This window comes from Naegleria gruberi, assembly GCF_000004985.1.
Source record: "Naegleria gruberi genomic scaffold NAEGRscaffold_62, whole genome shotgun sequence".
Taxonomy (NCBI): Eukaryota; Heterolobosea; class Eutetramitea; order Acrasida; family Naegleriidae; genus Naegleria; species Naegleria gruberi.
The window spans coordinates 6,244-22,946 of NW_003163265.1; the positions used below are offsets into that span (position 1 = coordinate 6,244).

Here is a 16,703-nt window from a genome sequence, read left to right on the forward strand (position 1 = left end):
GGTAGTTTGGAATATTCTCTAGATGATGAAGCCTTCTCACTCTTGATTTTCTCACAAATACATGATTCAAGGTTCTCTATCTTCACATTTAAAACATGAAATTCAAATATTTCATCTGATAATTGTTTTAAACTTTTTGGACAATAACATTCTGAAGAATCATGGCTCTCCACAGTGGTGGACTTTCCTCCGAAAACATCTCTTGTTCTGCTGATAACTTTTTTGATAACTATTACCAACACGTCTATTTGCCAAATTTTCAGTTCATGACCAAACATTGATAGAAATGGAATACGAACAATTTGTAAAAAATAAATCAATCTTAATACTCACAGGTTGTCTCCAAAAATTATTTGATGAATTTGATGATGGTGATGGTGACAAATTTGAAAAGTTTACAAAAAAAATGACATCACAACCTATCACCGCACCTCTTGATCAACTTCCCGATGAATTGTTACTTTGTATTGTTACCTTCTCCACCAACAATCCTATTGACATCATTAAATTCTCCCACATTAACAAACGAATGGAGAGAGTATTAAATTCATATCCGAACATCTTCCCCCAATTAATTACCTATGATCCTTTGGATCCACTTGACAGAAGTACCTCAAAGCTGATGAATGGATATTTATTTGGTAAATTTTGGGAAAATCCACTGAAAAATGGTTTTGCAGTTTTGAAGGAGTTTACTAAGAGAGTGTTTGGACCCAGATCTAAAACATTAAGTAAAAAGAGTACAACTGGGATTAGGCAACCAGAAAAGTATCTGGGAGTGATATCTGAAATGAAACAGCAGGTAGATTCAGAGCAGAAGCTTGTTGATTGTTTGAAATGGTCAAGAAGAGACCCCATTGGTATAATTAAGGCCATTGAATCTCGGGGACGAGCTGTTGAAAGAGCTAACACCTCAAGAATAACACATTTATCGTGTATATTATTCAGTGTAATTGTACAGTTTACAATTGGAAAGTTAGCAAGTGTTCCCTCAAATGAAAGATCACTTGAAATGGGTTTATGGTGGCTCCCATATATATTTTGGCCATTAGAAATTATACCTATTGTAACAAGTTTGGCGTGTATTGGAGCATCATGTACCAGTGTTGTTCGTGCTTTAAGAATGTTAATTATCAATCCTCAAAAACAGTGGAATGCTAACTTATATGATGGTATTGTTGTACTTCCATTATTTTATATTGCAACCATCACTGTATTGAGACTTTCAATCATATCGATAAGGACTCTGGTTTATGGATCAATTGGCTTGGAGCTATCCTATTTTGAATCAGTGGTGAGTATAGCACTTACTAACAGATACTCGCAATATTTTGGCCTTTCAATGCTGGGATTGGCCTCTTTTCACAATCTATCTAGTTTGACAGGTACCTATAAACTGTCTGATCCTATCACTGCTTCATTCCTTAGTCTTTCTCTATTCAAATATAGTGGGAGTTTACTGAGCTTTATTCCACTTTCTCTAATTTCATGTATCATATCTGTTAAGGAGGTTATTTCCAATATCAAATCATCAGACAAGTTGGTATACTCGATACCTATGGGATTGGGATTGAGCCTGGGCCTACTAAGTTTCGGCCATTTCTCTTACTTGACATTTGCTCCAGCAACCTCTATATTTATGACCCTGTTTATTTCAACATTGAAAAGAGAGAAAAAGGAAGCAATTTTGCTAAAGTGTTATTAAAATTTAAATAACATGCATCACGATTACAATTATATCTGTGGCTAATCTTGTAAATAAATGGTAAAAATATTTTACTGCCCTAGTAGAGACAAGTGGACAATTTTCTTTACATTAATCCATCAGTTCCACAGAGAAATAACTCTATAATGATGATATCAACGAGTAGATTCTCGTCCGAAAAATTTGACTTCTCAAAGTCCATATTTCAAAAGTTGATACGACCTGACCTTTAAATATCTATCAAAATAAGAAATTAAACCTTCAAATTTACATCATTAATAGATCATAAAAATGCAATCAATGATAATCAATCTTCACAAAGTAATACCTTAAATAACCCAAAAAAGTCAACTCGAATTCCAAACCAAACCTTTTGAGGTGTTCATTTTTTTTTGACCATTCAAATATTTTCTAGCTCTCTAATTTCAATCTATAACTACTTTACTATTCAAAAAGATTCAAACATGTGCCCACCAAACAAACCAAGGAGATTCCTAAAATCAAGTCTTTTTTTAAAAATTCATTTAAATTACAGATTTATTTTTACAGAGCTCGACAGTTGACTATACAAAGTGCCATCATTTAGAAACACTTTCTGTGAACGATACCTGGACCGGCATCCTCATATTCTTCCTTCGTTATCCACATCTGTTGGAAAGTTGAAAGTGAAGCGAGGATGGATCCACCAATCCAGACTGAGTACTTTCTTTCTGGTGGAGCAACAACCTTAATCTTCATTGAGGCAGGAGCCATAGCAGTCAATTCCTTGGTCATTCTTTCAGCAATACCTTCGAACATAGTAGTACCACCAGACAAGACAACGTTACCATACAAGTCCTTTCTGATATCAATATCACATTTACCAATTGAATTGAAAGTAGTTTCATGAACACCAGCAGCTTCCATACCAATGAAGTTTGGTTGGAACAAAACTTCTGGACATCTGAATCTTTCATTACCAACAGTGATAACATTACCGTCTGGCAATTCGTATGACTTTTCAACTGAGGATGATTCAGCAGCAACCTTCATTTCAGCTTCAAAGTCCAAAGCAATATAACAGAGCTTTTCCTTAATATCTCTGACAATTTCTCTTTCAGCAGTTGTGTTGAATGAGTAACCTCTTTCCATCAAAATCTTCATCAAGTAATCAGTCAAGTCACGACCAGCCAAATCCAATCTCAAAATGGCATGTGGCAAGGCATAACCTTCATAAATTGGAACAGTGTGTGAAACACCATCACCAGAGTCCAAAACAATACCAGTAGTTCTACCAGAAGCATACAAGGACAAGACAGCTTGAATGGCAACATACATTGCTGGAACTGAGAAGGTTTCAAACATAATTTGAGTCATCTTTTCTCTATTGGCCTTTGGATTCAAAGGAGCTTCAGTCAACAAGACTGGATGTTCTTCTGGAGCAACTCTCAATTCATTGTAGAAAGTGTGATGCCAGATCTTTTCCATATCGTCCCAATTGGTAACAATACCATGTTCAATTGGATACTTCAAAGTCAAGATACCTCTCTTTGATTGAGCTTCATCACCAACATAGGCATCCTTGTTACCCATACCAACCATGATGGACTTTTGCTTTGGTCTACCAATAATTGAAGGGAAGACAGCTCTAGGAGCATCATCACCAGCAAAACCAGCTTTACACATACCAGAACCGTTGTCAACAACGAGGGCTTGAACGTCTTCACAGAAGGACATCTTGAATTATTATTTGTTTTTTTTTGTGTTTGTGAATTATGTCACAAGTGATGGTTAAATAATAGTTGTGATGACAGGTTAAATGATTTGTTCAAGTACATCATTCACCCATCAATCCTCATCACTTGACTTCAATTTATAATATATAAACTGATAGAGCAAAGTTTCATTCTCAGAGTGGCCTCTGTAAATTTGTTAGTAAATACCTTAATTCCATTCTTGTAGGTATCTTGTAGGAATTCCAGTTAGCCCTTCAAATAATTTCTCCTCAATCAAACTCAATAAATGGAATAAACACAGCAATCAATACGCAACAACATAATGACCCATTTAGTTAATAGGCCTAGTTGAAATAGGATGGATATTATCTACAACACTGAAAATAATCTTCTACAACACAATAAATATCTGGCATGAGCTTCACACTAAGGAAAAAGTCAAAGCAATAATAATGCGAACCAAAAGACCGCCAAAAAAATATCCAACAAAAAATAGAAAACAAATAAAAAAAAGCCTCTTGAAGTAAATGCACTTGTTTGATGAGGATGTGCTCTTCGGAAAGGATATTAGGACATTATGAAAAAGTGATAGTAGCAAACAGTAATAGTAATTCGAAAAAATCACAAAATACTGATTGTATGGAGAGTGATGAATCGGAACCGTCACAATCAACACAATCCAGCTTTCAAATTGATGAATATATTTGTCCTGATTGTGGAAAAGGATTTATCAATTCAGAGAATAATACAATTCAAGAATTTCTACATAGTAATATGATAGCTTGTGATATTTGTAATAGATATTATCATTTATATTGTTGCTCTGAAATTTATAATGAAAAACAAACAGGAAACTTTTGTGTAATGGTGGAAAATATATTTTTAAATTCTTTAAATAATGTAAATAACAATGTAAATAATAATTTAGACTCGGAATTGAAAAATATTGAAAACAAACTCAAATTAATTCCATTTTTTATTTGTAATCATTGTACAGAAACAAGACAATTAAATTCTATAACTAAATGTTTAAATTCAAGTTTAAATGAAAAAATTATATATTACCAAGATGATATACAAGATCCTTTCCTATTTTATGAAAGGTATGAAATTAATGAATGTAATGATGATTCTTATTACATAATATGTAAAGTAAATAACGAAAATAATTTAAACAAATTTTCATATTCAAATTATTTAGCAACTAGGGAAGATTCACGTTTTTTACCTGTATCAAAAGTAACACTTCAAACAATTATTGAATATTCAATGGATTTATTAGAAGTTTCAATTGAAAATACATTTAATAGATTTAATTTATCTGAAAATCAATTTTTAAATAGACAATTTATTTTTAAAAATAATTATAATAATATTGGAATTAATTTAATTAAAAATACAATTGAAAATTCTAATATTAGACCTGAAATTGAAGTTTTTACATTACTTAAAATTAATAATACCAAAAATCAGTCTGAATGTATTGGTTACTTTACATGCTCATTCAATTTAACTTGTAATCAATCAAAGAAGAGAGAAATAGCAACATGTAATTCTATATTAAGACAATTATTCATAGCTGAAAAGTTTAGAAAGAAGGGACATGCACAGAAAATGATTAACTTTTTTTTCAATTTGTCAAATTTATTACAAAATATTTCACATTCCGAAAATTATAGATTTTTTTCAAAAAGTACTTGTGTAGAATATCCTAATTATTCAATGTGTTGCCTACTTTCAAAATTAAATAATATTTCTAAAATAACTATTCAATTTGATTGGGATGACATTTTGCAAATTAAAGCAAAAGCTAACCAAAAAAAGAGGAAAATAGAAACAATTAATTCAGAATTAAATAATAGTTCAATTCCATCCAATAATATAGAAAAAAGAAAGTTCCAAATTCAAAATTTAATCAAAGATAGATTAAATAATTTACATATCGAATATGAATCAAAAAAGCTAATGGTATTCATCTTTAGAGTAACAAATTCAAATTGGAGAGCTGAAGTTTTCATTCCATTAGGTATATTAGATTTTGATATTATTGATGACAAGGAAATGAAAATTGAATTTGAATGGTAAAAAGACCAAAGAGAGGAATTATTTAAATAATTTCAAAATAAAAAACCTAAAAAAAAATGTCATCTAATCTCATCTTTAACGGGTTAATACTTCTTCTAATCATTTATTCACCTATTATTGTTGTTGGTAATAATAAAATTACTACCACAAATGTTTTTCAAACATCTTCGGAACGGTATTTTGGTGGTTATTATCATTTATCATTTTCTTCAGATATTCCCATTTCTGTTGCAACCTCGGAATCAACTTCTAGTGATTTTACAATTATTAAAGAAAATATTACGAATTTATCAATAGATTTAAATATTGGAAAAACATCACAATCAGGAGATTTAATAATATTTTATAGTAGCAGTAATTTTAAATTATTACACTTTTCTATGGAAGAAAAATTTGAAGCTTTTACCAAGCTAGGTCCTTATAATATTCCATCAAGAGGTGTTCAACGTTTATTTGCAAGTGATAAAATATCTATCACATCATATGATACTAAATTAGAGATTGCATCCAATAGATATCAACAAGTTAAAGTAGCATTTACATTCTTCGAAAAAGAGACACCAATATATACCTCCTATTCTATTTATTCATCATCACCAAAATATATTCCAATAGATTTCCATACAAGTATTGCTGTAAATGATAGTATTCCAATTTTTATTCATGTAATGTGTGATTCTGATACTGATTGTTTCATTTCAAATATTGTTATTACTCATGGATCAATTATTGGAATAATATTTGGTGTATTGATTGGAATTGGATTAGTTGTAGTAATTGTTATTTTATTAAAAGTACCATCACTAATTAGAAGATTCAAGAATAGAAACTCTTCTAATAATAATCTACAATTAATTCAAGATGAAAATTTACAAGTCCAACTCAAAGAAGAAATTTCACGAGAAAGAAGTGGAATAATTTCAAATGATGCTAATGATCAAAATACATTCCAAAGTACCACCTATAATCGTAGTCAGGATGATGAATCATTCTCATCTCACATTTAATCTATATAAATTTGCAATAAACAATCTCACAATAATTTATTTAATTGAATTGATTATTATTTTCTAAAATAATGGAATCAAGTAACATGTCAAGCTCATCACGTGATTCTTCAACCGGATTACTTTCAAGAAATTCAAGTTCAAATTGTTCTTGTTGAATATTCTTCTTCTTGTATTGAGGAGAGGAAGACTTTTTCTTTACCTCATTGGTAACAACTGCAAGCAAATTGTCACCATTATTATTAAGGGTATTTGGTGAATTGGAATTACTATTTTGTACACTACTCTCTGAAGATGAAACACCACTACTACTACTTGAAGAACTGCTGCTGTTAAAGAGGAAAGACTTTCTCTGTCGTTTCTTATTAATAGTAGGTTTAAGTGTTTTATCTTCAAGCCAAATTGCTGTATCCTCTTCATTTGGAGACTGATCTGTTACTTTCTCAAAAACAATAGTGGGAGCTGACATGGCTCTATTAACAGTATTGGAACTATTCATTTCAATAGGTGAAATTGTGAATGAATTGGATCTGGTTACAAATGACTTTCTAGAATTGAATTCATCAACAGGAATATTTTGATTGATGAATTGATTAGTATCCCCATAATCTTGTTCATGGTATTCTTCTTCCTCAGGGAGAAAATACGATTGATTATTGATTTGTTGATTGAATTCTTGAGGTATTGATTGATGTGATGAATTATGCATTAAGTCAATCAAGGAAGGATCTGAATTATTAGCATGTTGATATGATTGATTAAATGAAGAACCCATTAACATCATTAATTGAGCATTAGAATTGAGTAAATTAAAAGTCTCTGAATTTGTAATATATGGAGGAATATGAGTAGGAGTAGTTGTAACACTTGTAGTATTGGTTCTTTTAGCATATCTACCTCTAACTCTATATTGATTATTTGTTGTTGAATTATTACTACTTTCTGTTAGTGGATTGGTTGATGTAGAATGTACAGCACCAATATACTGTTGTTGTTGGTTATTCTCATCCATCATATTAGCAAGATTCATTCCTGTTACTGCTTGATTACTGTCAAATGCTTGATGATAATAGTAATTTGGAATACTCAAATCATGACTGAATTGATTAATTGGATCATTACTTGAATTATTTGGTTGCTGACCTGTTTTGAATATGAAAAAATTATTTTGAAAACGTTTGTTATACCTAAATTGCTTATTCACCTTCAATGATTTGTCTCCCTTATTTCTTGTTTTGAATTCTACATCTTTTGTCATGTCAACAAAATTAAATTTTGAACTATCAGAGTTGAATTGATTTGAAGAGGTACTTCCAGGAGTGCTATTACCAGTACTATTAACATTAGAAGGAGGTGGTTGTGACATTTTTTTTAAATCTATTGTTACTAGAAAGTGAATTAAGGATTTTTGATATATTAAAGGAAAGACTGATACTGCACAATGTCCTTAAATGGCTATAAAAAGTGACGAGAAGATGAGAAATAAATGTTGGAATTTTGAACCTTTGAAACAGATCCATTAAAAAATGGTAATGATATTTTAGAGTAAACAGTACTATTAAAGAGTAGCAATTTTTAAATCAAATAACTTTTCCGGAAATGGATAGTTCCTAGAATATATTTTTTAGCATTTGTATTATTTCTTAAAAAGCACATAAAGTACGTTCTCATAAAATTCAAAATATTGTCGTTAAAATATTTCTTGGATTCAGTTTTAGATTGGTTGGATCAAAAAATTAAACAAGAGGGGCCAGCGGAGAATTGAACCCCGGACCTCGTGCACCCTAAGCACGCATCATACCACTAGACTACTGGCCCTTTCACAGAGCCGATGGGAAAATTTGAATCCCTATCAAGTATATACAGCAAATATTCCACAAAAGATGCGTCACGTAGCTTGTTAAGAGCAACGTTTGTTTGTGGCGTGATGGTTCATCTGATATTTTGGTCCAAATGTAATCCAAAACTTGTGTTGGAGCCTTTTAATCAGCTCAGAACAAGTTTGCTTGGAAGATAATATGTTTGAGATATTTTTTTTTCAATAATTTTGATGAGTTGGCCATCAATAAGTCATCACACAATAATAATAATACAGTATTAAATTTACTTGGATGAAAGACTTTCCTTCAAAATGATTGTCTTTAAATTTTCCAATACTTTCCTAATATTATTGGTATCAATAGCACAAGTTACTTCGGTAAAAACATCAGCATCCTTGTTTTCACGGAGTGATTTGAATTTTTGTTCTATGAATTTGATGGCATCAGGAGCAGAATTCTTCTTACCACTATAATCTTTGAAGCAAGTCTCGGAAATATCAACCTTCTTGATCAATTCATTGAAGGAATCAACCTTGTTAAGGAAGAGCATCACTGGTTTATCATAAAAAACACTACAATTCACCAATTCTTCGAATAATAACATTGATTCATTCATTCTAATGGTACTTGGATCTTCTTCCAATACTTGATTGTACTCAACTAGTGATACAACAAAAATCAAGGCTGTTACATTATCGAAAACGTGAATCCACTTCTTTCTCTGATTTCTACAATAATTTTTTTGTTAACATTCATTACGAATATCATCATCATATGGCAGATTCATTAAATTAGTATTATTATTATTATTATTTGTATTATTATTATCAAATTATTGTGTTCATAAATTATTATAAATTAATATTAAATACAAAAATAATTTCTTACCTTTGTCCACCTACATCAACTAAACGCATACCCAAACCACCAAATTCAAATTTAGTTTCATGAACACCAGTAGTTCTCAATCTACAATGAAGAATATCATCAATAGTTGGTACATATTGACTAGAACCAATACGATCCAAATCATCTAAAAAGTAATTCAAGTTGTCAATAATTTGATAGGTAGAATGTCTTTGATGATAAGCTTGTTGGATCTTTTCATGTTTCCAAACGTATTGAATAGATACCAATTTTGTAGAGTCAAAAGCGAGTGTATCAGCAGAAGATGATCGTTTTAAAATTGTTGCAATATGTTCATACAATGCAGAATCTTCCGTTGTTGTTGTTGTTGTTGTTGTTGTAGATCCTTGTTGTGTTATTGTTTGTGGAGAAATGAAATTCAATTGTTGTGCAGCATCAATAAGAGCTGCCATACCTAAAACTAAATTATTTTGAATGGTAATTTTGAAACTCATTAATTCTTCCTTGGAATAACCATTTTGATGAAGAATTTTAACTTGTTTAAATAATGTACTTTTACCTGACTCTGAAATACCTAAGAGAAGAAGATTTACAGTATTATCAACAGCAAGTGTATTTTGATGGTGATGGTGAGACATTTTTTTTGATGGCTGTCTGTCATGTGTTGATGTTTTTGGTGCTGATGGTTTATCTCTTTCTTCCTATGATGCTCTTTACTTTGAACTTCTTCACTCATTACCTTGTTGTAAATTTCAAACTTTTTTTGTTATCTTTGTTTAAATAATAATATTAAAATTTATTTATTGGCAATTACTGAATATCACAAGAAGAATTAGAATTTGTTTTGTAATTATTCAAAGAACTGAGTGGAAAAACAAGCTTTGGTGGCTGTTTTCCACTTGATCTAATAGATTTTCTAAAGTCTTCTAATTGAGCATTATCAAATGGTGACCAATCCAGAATTATTCTCTTCAAACTTGACATGGATAAAATTAATTTCTTAATTGCATAACTAATTTTGTCATTCTTCTGATAGGTTGATTTAATGTTGAGTCTGTCTGATAGGACAATATTCAATTTTTCCAAATTGTTTACATCATGGCATATCCTTTCTAATACATCAACTAAAATGTCTATAGATTCAATATTAATAGTCAACACTTTTAAATTATTCAGCTTTCTAATGAATAGGAAATATTCATCCAATTTTGAGGGTTTCACTTCAAACCTAGGCAAACTAAAACTTGTTATTTTCGAAAGATTATAATCTGGTATCTGTGAAAGTAATTGTAAACCATCCATGGTAATAGGTCCAACACTACAAACTTCCACTTGAGTTAAATTTGGTGATGGAAGAACTTTTTGAAATAATTCACACAAATAATGATCTCCAAGTTGAGCCTCTTTGAGCTTGAATTCCTTTAAAGAGTGTAATGGTATAGAAGATTCTGAAATAAATTTGATGAGTGTTTCCGGTTCCGTTTGATACAAATCAGTTATCTCTAAAATTTCTAACAAAGGTGCTTTAAACCTTAAATTTTCCATTAAGAAATATACAGGATATACTGAACATAACCTAAATTCCTTCAATTTTGTAAAAGTTAATGATTTTGTACTTGTTACTATACTATTATAAAATTCACATCTAGACATTATCAAAGTGCTCAGTGTTTCTCTCGCACTGGAAAGTGCGTTTAACAAATCATCTATATAGAGATGAGAAGAGCCATCAATAATCAAGCTTTGAAGATTTTCAAATTGCTTTCCATGACTATATGAAAAATTGGAATTGGTAATTTTGAAACAAGTATTCGTAAAAACCTTATCTATACCAACTTTTTTATCATCCTTAAATCTAGAACCAATAAATAATTTTGAATAACACAAATCAATCATTTCAAACGAAGTATCTTTCCAAATGTATAATGTATCTATTGAAATCTTAGAAAACAAACTCAAAGGAAATGAGGATGACAGCAAAGCTAAGTTCAATCTATCTACAGAGGGAACGAAAAACCTGGAACTTGCCTTACCAATTGGAAGAAAAATATACTGACAAACTTGCAAGTGATTGAAAAATAATTTAGAATGTGTTAATGTATCTTCAATAATATTAATTGATGGTGCTATAAGAGTAAGCTGTTGAATTTTTGTTGAACTCACAGATTTCTCAACCTTTGAATCTATTTTCAGTTCTAAAGCAACTTCAGATATCAACTCTAAAACTTGTAAATCATATAATTCCCCTAAACATGAGAAAATAATGTAAAGAGTCTCCTTTGGTATTTCACTACTATTAAAATTAGTAAGACATAAGTGAGTGAGTTTTTTCATACTCATAATGGTTTGTAAGGAATCTTTGTAAAATACATTATTTTGAGATAGGCTTAATATTCTACAATTTGTTAGATGATGTAATGCACCTATAGGATTTCCAACAGATCCAGAAATGTGTAAAACATGTAAATTATTAAGAGACTCAATGGAAAAGTATTTTTCCCAATTACTCCATTCAAATGAAATATCTTTTTCACCGAAAAAGTCCAAATAGATACTTCTCAATCCACATTCATCCACTAATCTATTAATAATATTATTAGATGGATTTTTCATAATTAAATTTGTTAGTTGTTTGAATCTTGTAAGGTTAAGAATAGACATGAATACACGCTCTGATAAAATCTCGTTCATTCTACTCATTAAATAATTATTTGAAAATGAAAAACTAATTTTCCTATTATTATTTTGAAAATTTTCAGATGAGAGTAAACAACTTGATTTTAAACTACTATAGAAATCTCCATCATTTCCAAAAGCATAATAACCTTTACTTTTCATCTCTGAAAATATTCCATTAAATATTTCTGAATTATATTTAAAACATGAAGAAAAACCATCCACATAATTACTCACAGAAGGAGCATAGTGAAAATGTGAAAGTAAATACTGAAAAGCCCAAATTCTAAAACTTCTATTAACACTCATAAAATCAACCAATTCACGATGATCAAGAAAGGATATAATAACAAAAAATAGTTCCGATGGAAGATCAGAAAAGCTCATCATGATATCATTTTCTTCAGAATTACAAGTAAAATGATGATCTTTTTCTAGATACGAAACTGGAGTGGTATTTTGCATTTTGAAAAACACAATTTTTTTTAATAATTTAAAAGCCCTCTTTACAATATGAGTTTCAATTTGAAACCATTTCTGGCCTATATTTATTGAGAGATGAACTTTCGGGTAGAATCCCTCCTCAACACAATACCTGATCGGTTAAAAGCAACAAACAAAAAATGTCTAGCATTGAATTACCAGTCTATGACTGGTTATTATTCAGAAATGATGAGTTTTTGAATCAGGGCAGTACTGTTGTTTCCACAAAATTATCTCATAATCAAACTTTTATTAGTAGAGGGGTTTGTTTTTCAAATTATCTATAGTTTTAGGTATTAATTGCTTCTGTATTTTAAATAGGATCAACTTTATGCAAGATATGAATTTGCAGAATTAAATTATGATGTTGCTATTCCATTCTTTGTAATTTTGATATTGGCCGAGATTATTTCTCAATTTATTACTAAAAAACAATTGTACAGAATGAATGATAGTTTTTCAAGTTTGGCATGTGGTGTTACCCAACAATTGATTGGCAAATTACTCACCAATTATTTGTTTCGAACCATTCCTTATGCTTTTTTCTTTCATTTATTTCATGGTGGCAGTGAGAGAGCTCTTGTTTCTTCCTTCACTGATATTGGAATGAGTTCTTGGTACTGGTGGATGGTTTTGATATTTTATGATCATCAATACTATTGGTCTCATAGATATGCTCATGAAGTAAGTGTGAATTATCTTTTTTTCAAATCATAATTAATATTGTTCACAAAATAGTGGAATATCGGATGGGCAGGTCACAATGTACATCACTCATCGGAGGAATATAATTTAACTTCAGCCCTCAGACAAGGAGCTTATCAAGATTGTACAACTTTTTTATTTTACATTCCAATGGCAATAGCTGGAATTCATCCTTACTTTTTCTCAATTCACTCAAATATTAATTTGGTTGGTCAATTTTGGTTTCACACCAGAGCTATTAGAAAACTACCATCTCCATTAGAATGGATTTTGAACACTCCTTCTCATCATCGTGTACATCATGGTAGAAATGAATATTGTCTAGATAAGAATTATGGTGGTGTTCTCATAATTTTTGATAGAATTTATGGTACTTTTGAACCTGAACAAGAAATGGAAACTGAAGACCCAATCAGAAAAGAAAAATCAAATGTTGTTTATGGTCTTACCACTCCACTAACTACATTTGATCCAATTCAAACACAAAATCATTTGATAGTATCAATCTTGCAAACCTGCATGGAAATATCATCCAAATCTACACATTCAGTGTTTAAAGGAAAATCTCAATTATTCATTTGGTGGAATAGATTACAAGTTATTTTCAGAGGACCAGGTTGGAATTGTTTCACTCAAGGTATTTATTGAAATATTTAATTTATTAATACTTTCAAAGGTTGGTATGAATGTCCAAAAGTTTTAACACCTCCAAGTAAGAATCAAATGTACGATCCTCAAACTAATCCACCATTTGAGAAACATTTGGCAACTATACATTTTGCTATTACATTTGTATTGTACTTGTTGCATATGGAGACAAACTTTGACAGTCTAATCAATCAATTATCCCAACTCTTATTCATTTACCTCTCACTTTCTAGTATTTCAAGCATTTATGAGGACAGTTCTTCAAAGAAACTACATGAACTGATTAGACTCTCTTTCTCAAATTTATTCTTACTCTTTAAATATTATGGTGATAATAATTGGATTGGTAGAATGTTACCAGGTTCTCAGACCACAATGTTTTTCAACCCAATTCTATTCAACACTAGTCTATCTGTAGGCACTGTACTCTTTTGTATTAACTCTATTTCCTTAGTGTATTGGTGTATATTTTCAATCAAAATCTCAATCAAAAACAAACAAGAATAAAAATGCAGAAAGCAAACATGGATAATACTGACTCGGAAAGTACAAGTGGAAATTTTAACAATAATAACAATATTGGAGGAGTAACATCAGAGCAACAAAAGAAACAACAACAGGAAGTTAAATTTACCAATTCAAGGGATTATTATAATTACAAGTATAGTGATACTCTTGCTCATGATAATCATTTATCGGGTGCAACTGCTATCAACTCTAAATATTCATCCAATCTTCCTCTCATAGTAAAATATTGTTCCAAAGAATGGAAAGCACTTCAACAAAAGAAGGGACAATTAGAAACAACAGCAGAGGAAAGACATCGAAATTGGTTTAATTTCATCAATTGTATTGGTTCAAATTTTTGCTCTAACACCGAATACCCTCACTTTAAAGAATGTATGAAGGATTTTAGTGATAATACTACTAGTAGAAATGTACAAGGTATTTCATCCAATAATGATCCAATAATGGCTCATCAACAATTAGTATCAATTGAATCCCTCACCAAAAATACTCAAGATCATGCAAAACATTTAACTTCAAAAGAAAAGAGAATTGAATGTTTACAAATGATGAAAGCTTGTATTTCTAGAATATTTCCATCATCAATTACGCTTGATTAATCAAATTTATTTGGCTGATAATGGTTGCAAAATATTTTAGAGATCTAAACCGAAAGATCAATTGATTTCATGCATATTGTAATATTTACAAGTTAAATACGTTAGAAAGAGTATTGCTACAAAGAATTAGTAGAGAAATTAGAAAGAGGAAATGATAATAATCAATCATCTTCTTCCTCACCTGGCCTTTGGAATAATGTAATTTGCTTTTCTCTTCTGTATGTCTTCTCCTTTTCTCTGATCTTTTGCCACAATTCCCCAGGCTGTTTAATTTTGTCTGAGCATTTATCTACAATTCTCTCAATATCATATGTTTTATACAAAAACACACCAGTGCTGACACCTAACACAATTGTTGGTAACATTTTGTTTTGTTTTTTTTGATTTTACTTTTTGCGACAATTAATAGGAGATTTTTGAGTGGTGGCAGATGGTTGTTTCTTTTTTAGAAATTTTTAGTTTTGGCTAAATTTTACTAGATTTAAATGGTGAAAAAAACTAATTTCCTTTTGGCAGTCATCTCATTAGAATTTTACAATAAATGTTTCGTACATTTTTTTTTAGGAAATAATTTGACAGGATTTACTTTGTACAAAATTGAAAATTAATCAGCAAGTTGTTAAATAAGCATGATTCAAAATCATCCTCAATAAAGCTTCTCTTAATGAGTACAGTGGTGCCATTATCCAAACAACAATGTACCAATGAGTTAAGAAATTACACCAAAAGGACAGCATTAATACATCCATCATTTTCTGGATTATTTGTAACTTGAGCATATTTACCCCACACAACTTTACCATTTGGAGCTACTAATCCCAAGTCAGAAACGTTGACTTCAAGAACTGTACCCTTAGTAATTACACCTAAAGTTGTATACATGTATGATTGTGGATTCTTTTTAACACCCAAAATTGGTAATTGGAAAGTTGCCTTCAATTCAGGATGTGTGACGTTTGCCTTTGTAAATCTGAGAGCCATAGGTCTAATAAATCTTTCAAATTTAGGTGGTTTTCTGGTAAAATCTTCACCTACATAACTGACCTTATTGATCATTCTCTTATACATTTGTCTCTTTCTCTTACCACTACGAACAATCTTGAACATTTCATCTTCATTCAAAGCTCTAACCTTTGGTACAGGAACAGCCCATTTACCAGCCTTTTCCTTTCTCTTTTGTTTAAGAGTATTTGAGAGAATCTTTGCATGTGAAACACCTTCACGATCCATCAAATAAGATGGAACAGCTCCACCATGAACAATATCTTCACTTGGTGTACGTTCTTCCTTATTCTTTTGTTCATGTTCTCTAATTTGTTTTTGCATTTGAACCTTTTCGGCGTGACGTTTCTTGGAGAAGAGTTTAGCCTTGATACCTCTCAACTTGGTTGCCATCTTTGAGGTCTTGTTATGTAAACGAGCCTCCTTCTTTCGTTTAGTTTCAAAATAATCCAATCTGTGACCATGTTTTTTCTGGTGCTCTTCAATATAATTTCCTTGTGGCTGTTGTTTTCAAAATATATATATTGTTATTATTTTTGTGATGACGATGAAGAGTCGGAATAGTGTAAATCCACAATATTGTCAAATCCGTAATTAGAATAGTAGATGCATCAATCCATCAAGAATTTGTTATTGGAATATTAAAATTTTGCCGTTAAATTTGTTAGACAGGTTTTCACGTAATAATATAAATCATCATTTAAAATAAAAGTTACCAGCAAAGCAACCTACCATTGTGTTTGAATATTTTTTTTTGAACAAAAAAACTCAAATATTTTGAAGAAGCGTCTGATACAAATCTTTAAGAACACAAAAGAAATTATTCCACTATTATATCGGGTAGAGTAGGATCCTAATATTTT

General features: G+C 30.6%; 8 protein-coding genes and 1 non-coding gene across 9 annotated transcripts; 3 read left to right on the top strand and 6 right to left on the bottom strand.

Moving 5' to 3' along the window:
- Positions 1-406: 406 nt before the first annotated feature.
- NAEGRDRAFT_73574 (uncharacterized protein) lies at positions 407-1,705 on the top strand (the record flags this gene model as incomplete). Its single annotated transcript, XM_002671236.1, has 1 exon — positions 407-1,705. The coding sequence occupies one exon, from the start codon at positions 407-409 to the stop codon at positions 1,703-1,705; it is 1,299 nt and encodes a 432-aa protein (XP_002671282.1).
- Positions 1,706-2,226: 521 nt separating this feature from the next.
- Positions 2,227-3,432, bottom strand: NAEGRDRAFT_56335 (uncharacterized protein). Its single transcript, XM_002671299.1, has one exon. The coding sequence runs from the start codon at positions 3,419-3,421 to the stop codon at positions 2,288-2,290; it is 1,134 nt and encodes a 377-aa protein (XP_002671345.1). The 5' UTR covers positions 3,422-3,432; the 3' UTR covers positions 2,227-2,287.
- A 2,453-nt stretch (positions 3,433-5,885) lies between these two features.
- Positions 5,886-6,512, top strand: NAEGRDRAFT_73576 (uncharacterized protein; the record flags this gene model as incomplete). Its single annotated transcript, XM_002671237.1, has 1 exon — positions 5,886-6,512. The coding sequence occupies one exon, from the start codon at positions 5,886-5,888 to the stop codon at positions 6,510-6,512; it is 627 nt and encodes a 208-aa protein (XP_002671283.1).
- Positions 6,513-6,552: 40 nt separating this feature from the next.
- On the bottom strand, positions 6,553-7,878 carry NAEGRDRAFT_73577 (uncharacterized protein; the record flags this gene model as incomplete). The annotated part of the gene is made up of 1 exon (XM_002671300.1): positions 6,553-7,878. The coding sequence occupies one exon, from the start codon at positions 7,876-7,878 to the stop codon at positions 6,553-6,555; it is 1,326 nt and encodes a 441-aa protein (XP_002671346.1).
- A 380-nt stretch (positions 7,879-8,258) lies between these two features.
- NAEGRDRAFT_t653 lies at positions 8,259-8,330 on the bottom strand. Its single transcript has one exon. It is a non-coding gene; the product is annotated as a tRNA-Pro (tRNA).
- A 264-nt stretch (positions 8,331-8,594) lies between these two features.
- Positions 8,595-9,837, bottom strand: NAEGRDRAFT_81534 (uncharacterized protein; the record flags this gene model as incomplete). The annotated part of the gene is made up of 2 exons (XM_002671301.1): positions 8,595-9,060; positions 9,221-9,837. The coding sequence occupies 2 exons, from the start codon at positions 9,835-9,837 to the stop codon at positions 8,616-8,618; spliced, it is 1,062 nt and encodes a 353-aa protein (XP_002671347.1). The 3' UTR covers positions 8,595-8,615.
- A 172-nt stretch (positions 9,838-10,009) lies between these two features.
- Positions 10,010-11,890, bottom strand: NAEGRDRAFT_73579 (uncharacterized protein; the record flags this gene model as incomplete). The annotated part of the gene is made up of 1 exon (XM_002671302.1): positions 10,010-11,890. One exon carries the CDS (start codon positions 11,888-11,890, stop codon positions 10,010-10,012), a length of 1,881 nt encoding a protein of 626 aa, XP_002671348.1.
- Positions 11,891-12,498: 608 nt separating this feature from the next.
- AM51 (uncharacterized protein) lies at positions 12,499-15,055 on the top strand (the record flags this gene model as incomplete). The annotated part of the gene is made up of 5 exons (XM_002671238.1): positions 12,499-12,621; positions 12,680-13,042; positions 13,097-13,700; positions 13,740-14,088; positions 14,214-15,055. 5 exons carry the CDS (start codon positions 12,499-12,501, stop codon positions 14,836-14,838), a joined length of 2,064 nt encoding a protein of 687 aa, XP_002671284.1. The 3' UTR covers positions 14,839-15,055.
- A 345-nt stretch (positions 15,056-15,400) lies between these two features.
- Positions 15,401-16,342, bottom strand: NAEGRDRAFT_82781 (uncharacterized protein). The gene has a single exon (XM_002671303.1). It carries the CDS (start codon positions 16,231-16,233, stop codon positions 15,556-15,558), a length of 678 nt encoding a protein of 225 aa, XP_002671349.1. The 5' UTR covers positions 16,234-16,342; the 3' UTR covers positions 15,401-15,555.
- Between the last annotated feature and the right edge of the window lie 361 nt (positions 16,343-16,703).

Bases quoted from the DNA above. Each gene is read 5' to 3' on its own strand.
- NAEGRDRAFT_56335 (XM_002671299.1), bottom strand. From the start codon at position 3,421: ATGTCCTTCTGTGAAGACGTTCAAGCCCTCGTTGTTGACAACGGTTCT.
- NAEGRDRAFT_82781 (XM_002671303.1), bottom strand. From the start codon at position 16,233: ATGGCAACCAAGTTGAGAGGTATCAAGGCTAAACTCTTCTCCAAGAAA.